The sequence below is a fragment of the Girardinichthys multiradiatus genome, chromosome 12 (assembly GCF_021462225.1).
Source record: "Girardinichthys multiradiatus isolate DD_20200921_A chromosome 12, DD_fGirMul_XY1, whole genome shotgun sequence".
In the NCBI taxonomy this organism is placed as follows: domain Eukaryota; kingdom Metazoa; phylum Chordata; class Actinopteri; order Cyprinodontiformes; family Goodeidae; genus Girardinichthys; species Girardinichthys multiradiatus.
In genome coordinates, this window is record NC_061805.1 from 28,116,761 (window position 1) to 28,129,738 (window position 12,978).

Genomic DNA, 12,978 nt, shown 5'->3' on the forward strand with positions numbered 1-12,978 from the left:
CAGTTTGTGATTGTGCCATGATGCTTTAGTGTTTAAAGCAGCTGAAACCCAAAACAACTCTCTGGCAGGTGTTTTCAGGACCACTCAAGTCATCTGATACACAATCTAATCTGACATTACAATGTGTGCAAAATGATGAGGGACAAATGGTCTTAAATATTTAAGAATGCATTGTTTGCAGCCACACAGACAAGCATACAGAGTTACGGGGATAATGTTTTGAACTGATGCATCAAACCTTTACAAATTAAACCTTAAAACAGAATAAGCTTTGTCAAAAATGTGTATGTATTAGTTGTTCAGTGTCCTTTTTTATTCTTACAGCAAAACTGTCCACAATCTACATTTCTGGATTTTTTGGGGGGGTCCATATATCTTGAAAAACATTCAAACTGACTTTAATGAACTCTACTGGGGGCATAAATAACCATCATGGGCTTTAGTTCCCATAAAGGGATCGTTAACAGTCTAGAGCACACAGAAGGTACAGGTCAAGCATTAATATTACAACAGGAGAAAGAGATCCAGGAAGCAACTTATGCATGGCACAAGACAACAAAATACAAGCTCTGAAGGAGCTTTCCTCTCAAACTTAGGAGTTTGGCTTAATTTGTGGTCTTCTGCTTTGAATGCATTCCCCTGTAGAAGAAAGGATTACCAGCCTTTAAGATTTTAGTGTAAAAATATCAATAGTCCAAAAGGTCGAAGTGTTTTCCAGCCCACGACAACTTCAATGCTCTGATAACTCACTCTGTATGCAGGCTCAGACTAGTTGTTGCTATCTTGAGCCAGTGTTTTCATTCCTACTCCAAATCCAATGCAGATGGAACCAATTTAAGTGTATTCCAACTTATCTTTGCTCAGGAAAGCAATGGTACTTTTACCTTGAGAATCTTGTAAGCACTACTCATCGAAGTGACTTTGTGGTTGGCGTGGGACCCTCCCAGTTTACACAAGTGACACACCGGCCGTCTGCAGACTTCACAGTACATGTTCACCTTCTCCATCTCATGCTCTGGACACATGAGTACCTGAGAAATTCAAAATAAACACATTATAGCCTGATGAAGTCGTCTTGGGCACTTCCTCGGCACACAGCTGCATACTATATAGTTACATTATCTATCTAAACAAGGAGTTAAAATTAGACCTAAAGAATGTCTGAAACATTCAGCTGCATTACTCAATGCAGGGTTAAAGCAACGTGGATCAAAATGAGCTGAAGTGAAACAGGAAGAGGATCCAATTTTTTAAAAGTAGGAAGTTCTGAAAACAGTCTTAAAATACAGACATAAATCAGCATTTTTAAATGCCAAGATCCTCCTTTAGGAGGTCCAAAATTTTTAAGCCAAGCTGCTTGATTAAAAAAGGAGCTGCGCTCAGTTTTAAAAATCTTAGATTTCACTCATCTCAAGGTGCGCTTTGCAATTTCCCTTTTGTCTGAAGCTGTAGGATTTACCAATTGTTGAACCAAGCGATGTTCACAATATGAGCCAATATTGCATGCATTTGGTCCGTTTTAAGCATTTAGACTCTCAGGTTCCCACATATTTTACATTTCAAAACTCCCAATTTTGCAAACTGAATTGAAAAGATATTTCAGTACACAGAATTACCAAATTTGTTTTATCTTTATGTTTCATAAACCAAAAAAAAAGCAATGTTTAGCACTGGTTTATTTTAGCTCTGGCAACTTAAATAAGCTCTACTTTTACCATCGATAATGCTTAGATTTCTTAAATCTCAATTATTTGACATTTCACATTGACTAATTTAGAGTTGCATGAATGAATAATTTATAGTAGCTTATAGTTAGTAAATTGGATGCCCATATTTTGTTAGTGACAAAAACAAATAGGAGTTTTAAGGTCTAGTCTAAAACTCAACAAATTTGGATGTCACAACAACATTTTTTAGCTTTGCCCTCCTAATGTATATTATTTTCTCTAAACAAGTCACAATCTCAAGCAGGGTTTCTCCACCATGGTCCTCGGCCCCTTATGTTTTAGAAATGTCCCTGCTCCAGCACACCTGATTCAACTGATTGCATCACCTATATCCTGTTCATCCAAAAAAAAAAAAAAGAAAAGAGAAATGGCTAGAGAAGTTTGCTAACCACCTATTTATTTAAGTCAGGTGTGAGGCAGCAAGGGAATGCCTAAAACCTGCAGGGCAGTGGGCCCTCAGGACCAGGGTTAAGAAACACTGATCTAAAAAAAATAATAAATAAAAAAAAACAGAACTTAAGACCAAAAAAAAAGAAAACCCTTAACATAGGGGAAAATAAAAAACAAAAAAAACATGAATTTCATGGGAACAAATCCAATCAGTAATTGACCAAACTAAAAAAGAAAGTTTTAAACATGGCAATTCAAAGATAGAGAATGTAACTTATATGAAAAGGGAGTTTTAAAGAATAACAAAAGAGGGAAAACTCATACATTTTTCCACACTCTTTTTACAGACTTAACTGAGGATGGCAAAAGCAAATTCCAGATTTCTCCAGAACAATAAACTCGTAAGAACCATGTTTACAGGCATGCCACAAACCATCTGCCTCACAAATTAACCGTTTATTGCTGCCACCTTTGTTTTCAATGTGCACCAGTAGTCTTGAATTTGAAGTTGAGGCTGCTTGGGGGGCCTCAGACTTTCTAACTAGGAAGTCTGACTTCACCACCTTTTAGAAAATCACGAGGCGTGAAAAAACAAGACTAGGTCAGAAACTAAAAACATGATCTGCATGTTTTTAACTTGGGGGTAATAAGTCAGTTTTCAGAAAGAAAAAAAAAAAGTCTAGAGAATCAAATCTCACAAGTAGTGTTGCCGTTTACCTTTGGCCTAAAGTTCATGGTGGGACCAACGTACTCATGCTGGGCTTTGGGTGTTCCCCAGGGATGGTGCAATTTGAAACACTCGTTGCAGTAGCTAGCCTTGCAGTCCATGCAGCTCTTAGTCGCCTCCTGCTGATTTGGAGGTTTACAGATGTTGCACATGATTGCAACGGCCGCACGTGCGGCCTGTCTATAGCGCTCAACGATGTTCTCCAGGGTAAAGTTGCGGAACAACATGCTGATCCCACGCTCACCCAGGTCGATGTCGTGCTGGCAGCCCGGGCACGGGATGGTGGTCACCCGGGGAGTCACAGACCCTCGGCGCCAGCCTGGGGACGAGATTGAACCTGAAGCAAAGCAAAGAGGCATGAGTTAGTTAAAAGGTAATGTGTAATATGGATTCATACCCTCAGGCCATAATAGTTCCAGTCTTGTTAGAGGCCCTATTTGGACATGTGAGCAACAATGTCATGAATTACAACGACACAGTTTCCAAGAGAGTCCAATGGGGGGGCTTTGATGAATCTGGCCCCTCATTTGTGCCAGATTCTGGATAGAGTTACATCATCATCTGCAACTTGCCAACTATGATCTTAAGGCCAGAACGCCTTCATGAGCAGCCTTCACAAATAGGGCCTCTGCATGTTTCCCTTTGTGCTTTTTTTCCCCCCCACAACGACAACTGCTCAATAGAGGCACGAGCACAGAGCAAAACACCAGGACAGGCAATGCAAGGAGCAGATGTCATCCAGAGGGAGAAAAAAAAAAAAGTACAGAAGGGGAAACCATCTGGGAAGAATGGAACATTAGTGGGGATTCATCAGATGCTAGATATAGATGAAAACCACAACCTTGGAGCTAACTGGAAATATGTTTAAGTCATTCAACACCTACAATGGAACTACTTCTAACAATGATTTGGATAACACAAATTTTAACTAGAAAATAAAAAGGTCACATGGACACTATAAATATGAAAAAAAAAGAAAAATTAACCAAACAACTGTGATACCAAAAATGTAAGTGCTTTAAATATACATGTCAAGCAAATGAACTTTGTTATCAAATGTCCGGTTCAATACGACAGTAACAAAAATCTCTTGAAGCACCATTTCTTTCAAGAGATTTGCACAATGCTCATCTTGTTACGGATGCTGCTGCAGCATCATAACAAGGCAGCAACACAGACAAGACCACATCACAGAGACGAGCAGCATTACTACACTGAAAGCCAGCAAACTATAGTCAGTAAACACAAAATAAATCAAAATATTGCTTCACGTTTTTGAGGGACAGGGGAAGAGAGGAGTGCTGGATTTATCTCAGTTTGTGAGCCTGTATTTCCGCTTCGTTTCCGGGGACCTGGAAGTTAAATCAAACACTCCTCAGGTAAGCAAAACACACAAGGAGGCCATGTCAAAAACAGCACTTCTGCGGGAATAAGGTACAGGTGAAGGAAAATAAAAAGCAGTGATAAAGCAGCAACAAACTGTGGGATTTGTGTATTCATGTGCATGCCAAGTGAAATGGAGATGGTGACTGTGTGGGGATGGTTAACTAGAAGGTGGTAAACTCTGAATATGGGCCAAACATTACCTGAAATCCTACTGCAAGCAAAATTACCTTACTCACATGAGTTTATTTGAGCTCTTATGATAAATTTGGATGATAGCAAGGAATACATCCTTCTTAGACAAGTTATTGGATGATGGAAGCCTTATTTAGAGCAGCTAACAAATCCCCGGGGCATTTTCTATCCAGGAAAGGCGATCAATAAACAGATGTCTTTATTTAGACATCATGATGACTCAGGCCAGAGAGTGTGAGCCAACAAAATGCGGATGGGATATGACTATAGCAAAAGGTCTATGTATGCATTACTTTCTAAATCTAAAGAAAAAGCTCAAAATAATAAATCATTGCAGGTCTATAAAGGGACCCTTTTTCACCCAAGGAAAACAAAAACTGACAGTTGCCAGATACAGTATATTGTTAAATCATTCCCATCATTCAAACTTGTGACATCCCATTTTCAAATCCATAGGGTTTATTATAACGTCAGCACTGCCTTTGCCACTACATCAGCTTTAAAAACTACTGGGAAGGCGTTCCACAATTTTAGGAATCCATTTCTGGGAAATTTTTGACCATTCTTCTAGGACCTAATTTGTGAGGTCAAACACTGATGTGGGACAAGTAAGCCTGGTGGACAGGGTCCACTCTTAATTTATCCCAAAGGTGTTCGTTTGTTTTAATGCCAGGACTCTGGTACAGGCCAGCTTAGACCAAAAAATAAAAACTTAACCAATCCAAGTCTTCATGGACCTTGCTTTGCACACTGAAGGAAAAAGGCCAATCTCCAAACTGTTCCCACAAAGTTGAGACACACTGTTCTTGAGGCTTACATATTTGTCAAATTAGCTTGGAGGTCTGTAGCCATTGACCTTGCAGAAAGTTGGTGACCTCTGTGCATGGGTGACATTCACTGAGCCTATGGGAGTGACCCATTTCTTTCACAAATATTCTTAGGAGCAGTCTGCTTTCCTCAGTGCTGATTTTATATACTTGTGGCCATGGAAGCAATCGGAACACCTGACGTCAATGATATAGAGGGATGAGCGAGTACTTTGAGCAATATAGTGTATTGGGAAGTGATTAAGCAATTTAGTGGATAGTTTTTCCATTTTTAAAATTTAAAATCATCAACTGTAAGGTTTGTTCTAATGCATCTCGTTTGATGACTTTCCCAGTCATCCAATATCAGCCATTACTGTTCACCTTAAAATCCTCTGAGCAAATATTAGTCTTTGTAAAATGGATCTATAAGATTGGATCAAACTGATGACTAAAAAAAAAAAAAACTAACTGTAGTATGATTGTCAGGTTGGGTATAAAAAAAGAGCTCCAGGGCAAACAAATTTCTGTCAATAAAATACTTGAATCACAGTAAGCCAAAAACATATTTAGGGCTTTCACTTTCAGCGTGGTTATCTTTTTACATGGACATTAATCCTTCTCACTAAAACCACTTTACTTGCCAGCAGGATTTATGAAGTCCAGCCAATGAACACACATTCCAGTTTTAGATCAACTCCCAGGAAACTTCCTCACCAATTTTGGTCCTTTGTGTTCTTTTTGGCAGAGGCGCCAGTCTACTTTAAAACATTTTTTTAATCCCCTTGTCAGCATGAAAAGCACCTCTACCAAAGCTGGCCTCTTTATGGATAACTATTAGATCCCTTAATATTTCTATGTGGTTAGAGTGGGGTTTGTAACATTGTGAGAGCTAAAGTTGGAAATGAAGAGGAAGAGGTTTTAACCGATCTAGGGTTTCACATGGGATCTACAGCAACACTGTACTCACTACTATAGCTACTGAAAACCCGGAGCCCACGTCTACCTCGACTTCCAAGCGACCTTCGCACTGTGGCTGCAAGCAATGAACAGAGAGGTGAGATGAAACCAACAATAAAAATGAAACGTCACATGATGTGAAAGTGACGAGTGAATCCAGCCCGTAAAAAGCATTACAGTGGAAAATAAAGCAAACTTAAATGTAAACAAAAGACAAAAGAAAATGTCATATTTATACAGGTTGTAAATAACCAAAAAAACAAAAAAGTTTTTATTTAAATATTTAACAGCTTTAAGAAAGAAATTTGGCTGAACACATTATGACACTCAAAAATACATTTGTTTTATATGTTAATCAGGTCAGGAGAATCCGACATAAAAACTAGATCTGTCTAGGACCTTACAAGAAAACCTGAAAAACGTATCTTTACCAGCATCTCATTTTTAAAAACACAGATTTATTTAGATATTTCACATAACCAACCCTCCTCAAACCCACGACAACAAATGATGCGTCTGTGAGCCAAATATTTAGACACAGTACACCAACTTACTCTACTAAAGCACCACACAACATTCTGGGTTTTCCAACAAACTAGTAACAACCAGGGCCATTGATTCCTTGGCACTAGTTTAATGTCTGTCGCTGAAGTGCCTGTTTGCTCCATCATGGCACCAATTTTTTTGTTTAGCCAGTTTAGAAAACTGCTTGGAGCCTAAAGACTAGTTAAAATCCTGAGCATCATGTTGATTTAACCAAGCTGATTTCTCATGAGGCAAAACAATACCAAAAGTGTTCCGCAAAAGAGCCTGAAAGATACTGCCAGTATGAATGTATCCGTCTGCAGGGATAGCGACAAATGCTTTGTTTATGTTTCGCCGTTACTGCATTGCGTGAAGTGGAAAAATGGACTGAATTTTGGTTTCTTTTGTCTTCAAACCAGAAAGACCCGGTTAAACTCCGATGTCAGCTTTATTTAGCAAAGCGTAGTGGTTTTGACCTGCAGATTCCAGTTTTGGCCAAAGTACAAACCAGTGTTAACTGTGTAACATTTAATTGTTGAAATAAAACAATTACCATCAAAAACAAAAGTGCTTTTTTGAAGTGCTTTTCAGTAGAGGAAAAGTGTTTCAGTTTTGAGGTATTTGGTTAAAAACCAATTTCAGTATTTACAAGCCAGATTAAGAGAAAAATGTCCAAGTTTGATTACAGACCGGATGATCGGTGCTAGGGATGACCCGTTCAAAGCATTTTGATGATCGGTAATAGATGCCACGACAGAAGTTAACTCCTCATAACTGTTGTCACCGTGTCCAAGTTTGTCAGGCCCATCAGCCGTCCAATGCAAATTAATATATTAAAACCCCCATTTGTATGTGCAAAGCTTCCAAACAAATTAAATATATACCATTTTTTAAAGCCACACAAATCATTTTGTTGATGAAGCAAATCTAGGTTTTACCTTAAAAATATAAACCTTTACAGGGATGTTCACAGAGGAAAAAAAAATTTAAAAAAAAAGACTGTTGGCTGCAGCAGCAGCAGCATCTTTAGAAACAAATGATAAAGGTCGGCACATTTTAGGCGCCGTGTTCTAAGGCTGCTCTCTTCGGAGCCATTTCACTGCACTTTAAAAAGATACTGGATTTTAATACACATATATTGCATTCATTTTTTATTAACTTTCAAGTATCGGACTGGGACTTCATTTTGGCAGATACCTAAACTGAAATTACTCTGATCTGTATCAGTGGGCAAAAAGAAAGCCTGATTGAGGCAGCTTTACTTGATCCACCTCTAAATTGTTAAGAACCACAAAACCAAATGCACATTCTTCCTAATTTACCGTTATGTCAGATGTTTTCCAATGTTAAATATTCCTCTATTACAGGGGTGCCCAGCTCAAGTCCTGGAGAGCTACTGTCCTGCAACGTCTGGATGCGTCCCTTCTCCAACATACCTGAACCAAATGAACGGCTCGTTGCCAGGCCTCTGCAGAACTGAATGGCTGAATGCTAATGAGGGTTATGCAGTTATTTGATTGGGACTTGGACATGCCTGCACTATTAAAGAGGTATGCAAAGCTGGACAGAAACTAACAGTAAAAATAACGTAGCTTTGACAAAATATGTGTAGCTTTTGATTTTTTCCGCCAACATTTCAGTAAAAAGACAAGTTTCAGTTTTACAGTTAAGAAAATGCATATCAAAGTGTCCCTTTGGAAAATACCTTTCATAAATGAAAAAGGCACCAAATCAACTAGAGTGGATTCATCCAGAGCTAGTTTTATATACTTATGATCTTTTAAGCACATATAAACGCAAAGCATAACAAAGCTGAGAAACCACTCCGATTATGTTTTTTGGGACCACCACCTTCTTTCCCAGTACATCTTGTCCAAGTTCCCTGCTAAGTAATATAGGCTTAAGTCTTTCTATTCCCCCCCCCCCCTTTATCTAATCCCTCGTTCATTCCTTACAGGCAGGTTGCGTCACTATGGCTACAGGTTATCTGATCTCTGAGGAGCAGAGGCAGAACAACAACAAGGTTCCTCATTTGTGAGTTTTAGCTAATAAGGTGCTTAAAGTCATGCAAGAATCCCCCAAACACACAAAGTTTCTTAATCTGCAGATTAGATTCATTTAAAAACAGGAGCAAATACATCAACTAATCACAAAGAATTACACAAGAGCCATAAATAATCTAAGTTAGGGGGGAAAAAGTGGCAACAAATATTAACTATAAAGCTATTTTCTGTGCCAGCAAGTTGAGATATTTTTTTAGTCAAATAAGGATTTGACCATTTCCTGTACCAACAGATGCAGTGCTGTCGGTGAATAATGAACTCATTCAGGCTGATGAAGCAGGCTCTGAATGGGTGAAAGCACACAGAGGTTTTTCAACCAGGGCTGAATAACTGATTCGCCTCACTGTACTGCAGGGATTTCGGTTTCTCTGGCCTGTTGGTTCAAGTTCCTCATGGCACACTGTGACAAGGTGACATCTCGGGTTAGTAACAACAGGATATCAAATCTGAAATAGTAATCCTGGGCATTTTTAACAAGAGATACATCAGTCTGAATTTTTAGGTTGATTTCTGATATCTGTTTCTTCTGGTCTCAGTTATGTAAAAGTTTGACCCCTTGATGCAGGTTTTACTTTATTCTAATTTCTCTGTAACAACTGCAATTAGCAGCATTTAAAATAATTTTCTAGCCTTTCTGTGAAAGCTGTTGCTGTAAAACTGGATTTTATTGATATTTTAAAACAAAGCCAACATGGTTACAGATTTTACATTTTAAACAATATTTAAAAAAAAAAGGCATATTAGGAATTAGTCTAACTAGCAATACTAAGAAGTAGCCAATAAGTCAGCCAACATTCACTGATTCAGAATGTTCCGACTAAGGTTAAAAGCTAAACAGGAAGAAAACAGAGGAATTTTGCTTTAATGTTCAGCCTTCCTGTTATCTGTTGTAAGTCTCACCCTCTCACAGGCTAAGTGGACTGCATACATGTTGACAGGTCATAGAAAATAAATCCTCCTTTAAAATTGCTTCTTCAACAATTTGTGCCTTCTCCGATTCATTTTTTAACACCTTATTGATACTTAAAGTAGCAAACTTTAAGTCTAAACTCTCCAACATCTTCTACAACACACCACAAGTGTCGTCAGGCAACCGGTTAGTACTTCATTGTGGTGAATTCACCGATCACAAACAAATCAGATTCTTGAGTTTAGGGTCGAAACAATTAATCAGATTAACCGTGATTAATCATTGTTAAAATCATTCAAACGACAACAAACTTTCTTTGACATGAATTTATTGTGTGTTGATATGGCATCCTGGCCATTGTCTTGTAGCAGTAGCATTGTGCCTTTTGCTGATGTGCTGTTTTTAGCTCCTTAAGGACAGAACCGTACTGTGTGCTTTGAAAATTATCATCATGACATAAACAGTTTGCGTTGTTTTTGCCTCGTTTCTGCAGTTCTAAATAATTGCATCTTTGTTATCAAACTACAAAAATAGCAGTAGGGAAAAAGGTGGACCACTTTTTGACCTGTAGGGGGGCGGGGTATGAGGTCCACAATAGCATTTAAAGAGGCCGGACCAAAATGAGTCGCTGTCAGACGCACCTCAGAACAGGGGTAAAAGAGGGGCTTGTGGATGGCAGTTTCACTTATACAGGTCCTTCTCAAAATATTAGCATATTGTGATAAAGTTCATTATTTTCCCTAATGTCATAATGAAAATTTAACATTCATATATTTTAGATTCATTGCACACTAACTGAAATATTTCAGGTCTTTTATTGTCTTAATACGGATGATTTTGGCATACAGCTCATGAAAACCCAAAATTCCTATCTCACAAAATTAGCATATTTAATCCGACCAATAAAAGAAAAGTGTTTTTAATACAAAAAATGTCAACCTTCAAATAATCATGTACAGTTATGCACTCAATACTTGGTCGGCAATCCTTTGGCAGAAATGACTGCTTCAATGCGGCGTGGCATGGAGGCAATCAGCCTGTGGCACTGCTGAGGTCTTATGGAGGCCCAGGATGCTTCGATAGCGGCCTTTAGCTCATCCAGAGTGTTGGGTCTTTAGTCTCTCAACGTTCTCTTCACAATATCCTACAGATTGTCTATGGGGTTCAGGTCAGGAGAGTTGGCAGGCCAATTGAGCACAGTGATACCATGGTCAGTAAACCATTTACCAGTGGTTTTGGCACTGTGAGCAGGTGCCAGGTCGTGCTGAAAAATGAAATCTTCATCTCCATAAAGTTTTTCAGCAGATGGAAGCATGAAGTGCTCCAAAATCTCCTGATAGCTAGCTGCAATGACCCTGCCCTTGATAAAACACAGTGGACCAACACCAGCAGCTGACACGGCACCCCAGACCATCACTGACTGTGGGTACTTGACACTGGACTTCTGGCATTTTGGCATTTCCTTCTCCCCAGTCTTCCTCCAGACTCTGGCACCTTGATTTCCGAATGACATGCAGAATTTGCTTTCATCCAAAAAAAGTACTTTGAACCACTGAGCAACAGTCCAGTGCTGCTTCTCTGTAGCCCAGGTCAGGCGCTTCTGCCGCTGTTTCTGGTTCAAAAGTGGCTTGACCTGGGGAATGCGGCACCTGTAGCCCATTTCCTGCACACGCCTGTGCACGGTGGCTCTGGATGTTTCTACTCCAGACTCAGTCCACTGCTTCCGCAGGTCCCCCAAGGTCTGGAATCGGCCCTTCTCCACAATCTTCCTCAGGGTCCGGTCACCTCTTCTCGTTGTGCAGCGTTTTCTGCCACACTTTTTCCTTCCCACAGACTTCCCACTGAGGTGCCTTGATACAGCACTCTGGGAACAGCCTATTCGTTCAGAAGTTTCTTTCTGTTTCTTACCCTCTTGCTTGAGGGTGTCAATAGTGGCCTTCTGGACAGCAGTCAGGTCGGCAGTCTTACCCATGATTGGGGTTTTGAGTGATGAACCAGACTGGGAGTTTTAAAGGCCTCAGGAATCTTTTGCAGGTGTTTAGAGTTAACTCGTTGATTCAGATGATTAGGTTCATAGCTCGTTTAGAGACCCTTTTAATGATATGCTAATTTTGTGAGATAGGAATTTTGGGTTTTCATGAGCTGTATGCCAAAATCATCCGTATTAAGACAATAAAAGACCTGAAATATTTCAGTTAGTGTGCAATGAATCTAAAATATATGAATGTTAAATTATCATGACATTATGGAAAATAATTAACTTTATCACAATATGCTAATATTTTGAGAAGGACCTGTATAGACCACAACTGAATGATTTCAGTATGAAAAGGAAGCATGATATGTCCCTTTTAAACCTAAATCTGCCTGGGGGTGTGAAAAATATTGTGGATAACCAACTACAAAACATTTTTACAAGAAGACCATCTTCAATTTTCTTTTGATATCATTTAGCAGACACCGAAAATCGTTTACAGTACACTTATCCCAAGCATTACGTTTGTCACCAAAGAACTTCCAGCCAAATAATACAAAATACTTTCATTGAACATTTTTTTTTTTTTTTTAAATGTGTGATTTTAGAGCCGTGTTCAAGACAAAAACGTGGACCAGTCCAACCTTTCAACAGCAGTGCCATGAGAAGTTAAACATGTTTTTGATAAGTTAATCAAACTGTCTGAGCAGCCCCCCCCCCTCAATCAGTTTTACCTCTCTGCAGCTCAACTTGATTTAAGTTTTTAAAAAGCCGTAATCTTACAGGTGTGCTGTGTGTATAATACACAGCTGTAAAAGGATTAGTGGTGAACTGAAAAGAAAGCTACCATTTCATTCCAAAAACACTTTCCAAAGTTAAAACATGACTGAAAGAGACATTCATATCCCTAGGGCCACTAAAAGCAGCCAGCAGAGACAATCAAGACGCAGATATCTGGTCAACACCACTTTAACCCTTGAAACTGCAGCACACCAAATTCCTCTACTGTGTCTCATTGCGCCTTTAAAGAATATGAGATTAGAAGGGGTGCTGACTGAAATTAACATTTTACTAACATTTGTTCTAGTTTATCTGAGACAAGAACAGGAGGGAGGGCAGTGTCCACACCACATTTAAACCCACGAATACACAATACTTGTCCTATTTCCTGCTGCTCAAACTCTAAGCCTATTCACTCTGAACCAGTCATTTGCATCAGCTAAAAATTTGCTTATGGGCTAATGAAATACTGAATCTTTTCCCACTTGTTAGTGAATAGAACATCCTGGGATAGTAAGTCTTTTTCTAAAAAGGTAA

The 12,978-nt window shown here is 39.1% G+C and overlaps 1 protein-coding gene across 3 annotated transcripts in view; it reads right to left on the bottom strand.

The window, feature by feature from the left end:
- trim36 (tripartite motif containing 36) overlaps positions 1-12,978 on the bottom strand; it is a 38,680-nt gene that overhangs the window by 15,115 nt on the left and 10,587 nt on the right. For 2 of the 3 annotated variants that reach the window (XM_047382181.1, XM_047382182.1), the window contains exons 3-5: positions 4,116-4,196; positions 2,835-3,181; positions 885-1,031 (exon numbers count right to left, since the gene is read on the bottom strand). In XM_047382181.1, the coding sequence (XP_047238137.1) occupies positions 885-1,031; positions 2,835-3,181; positions 4,116-4,196 (575 nt within the window). The remainder of the gene's footprint in view (positions 1-884; positions 1,032-2,834; positions 3,182-4,115; positions 4,197-12,978) is intronic. The other variant, XM_047382183.1, reaches the window with a different exon arrangement.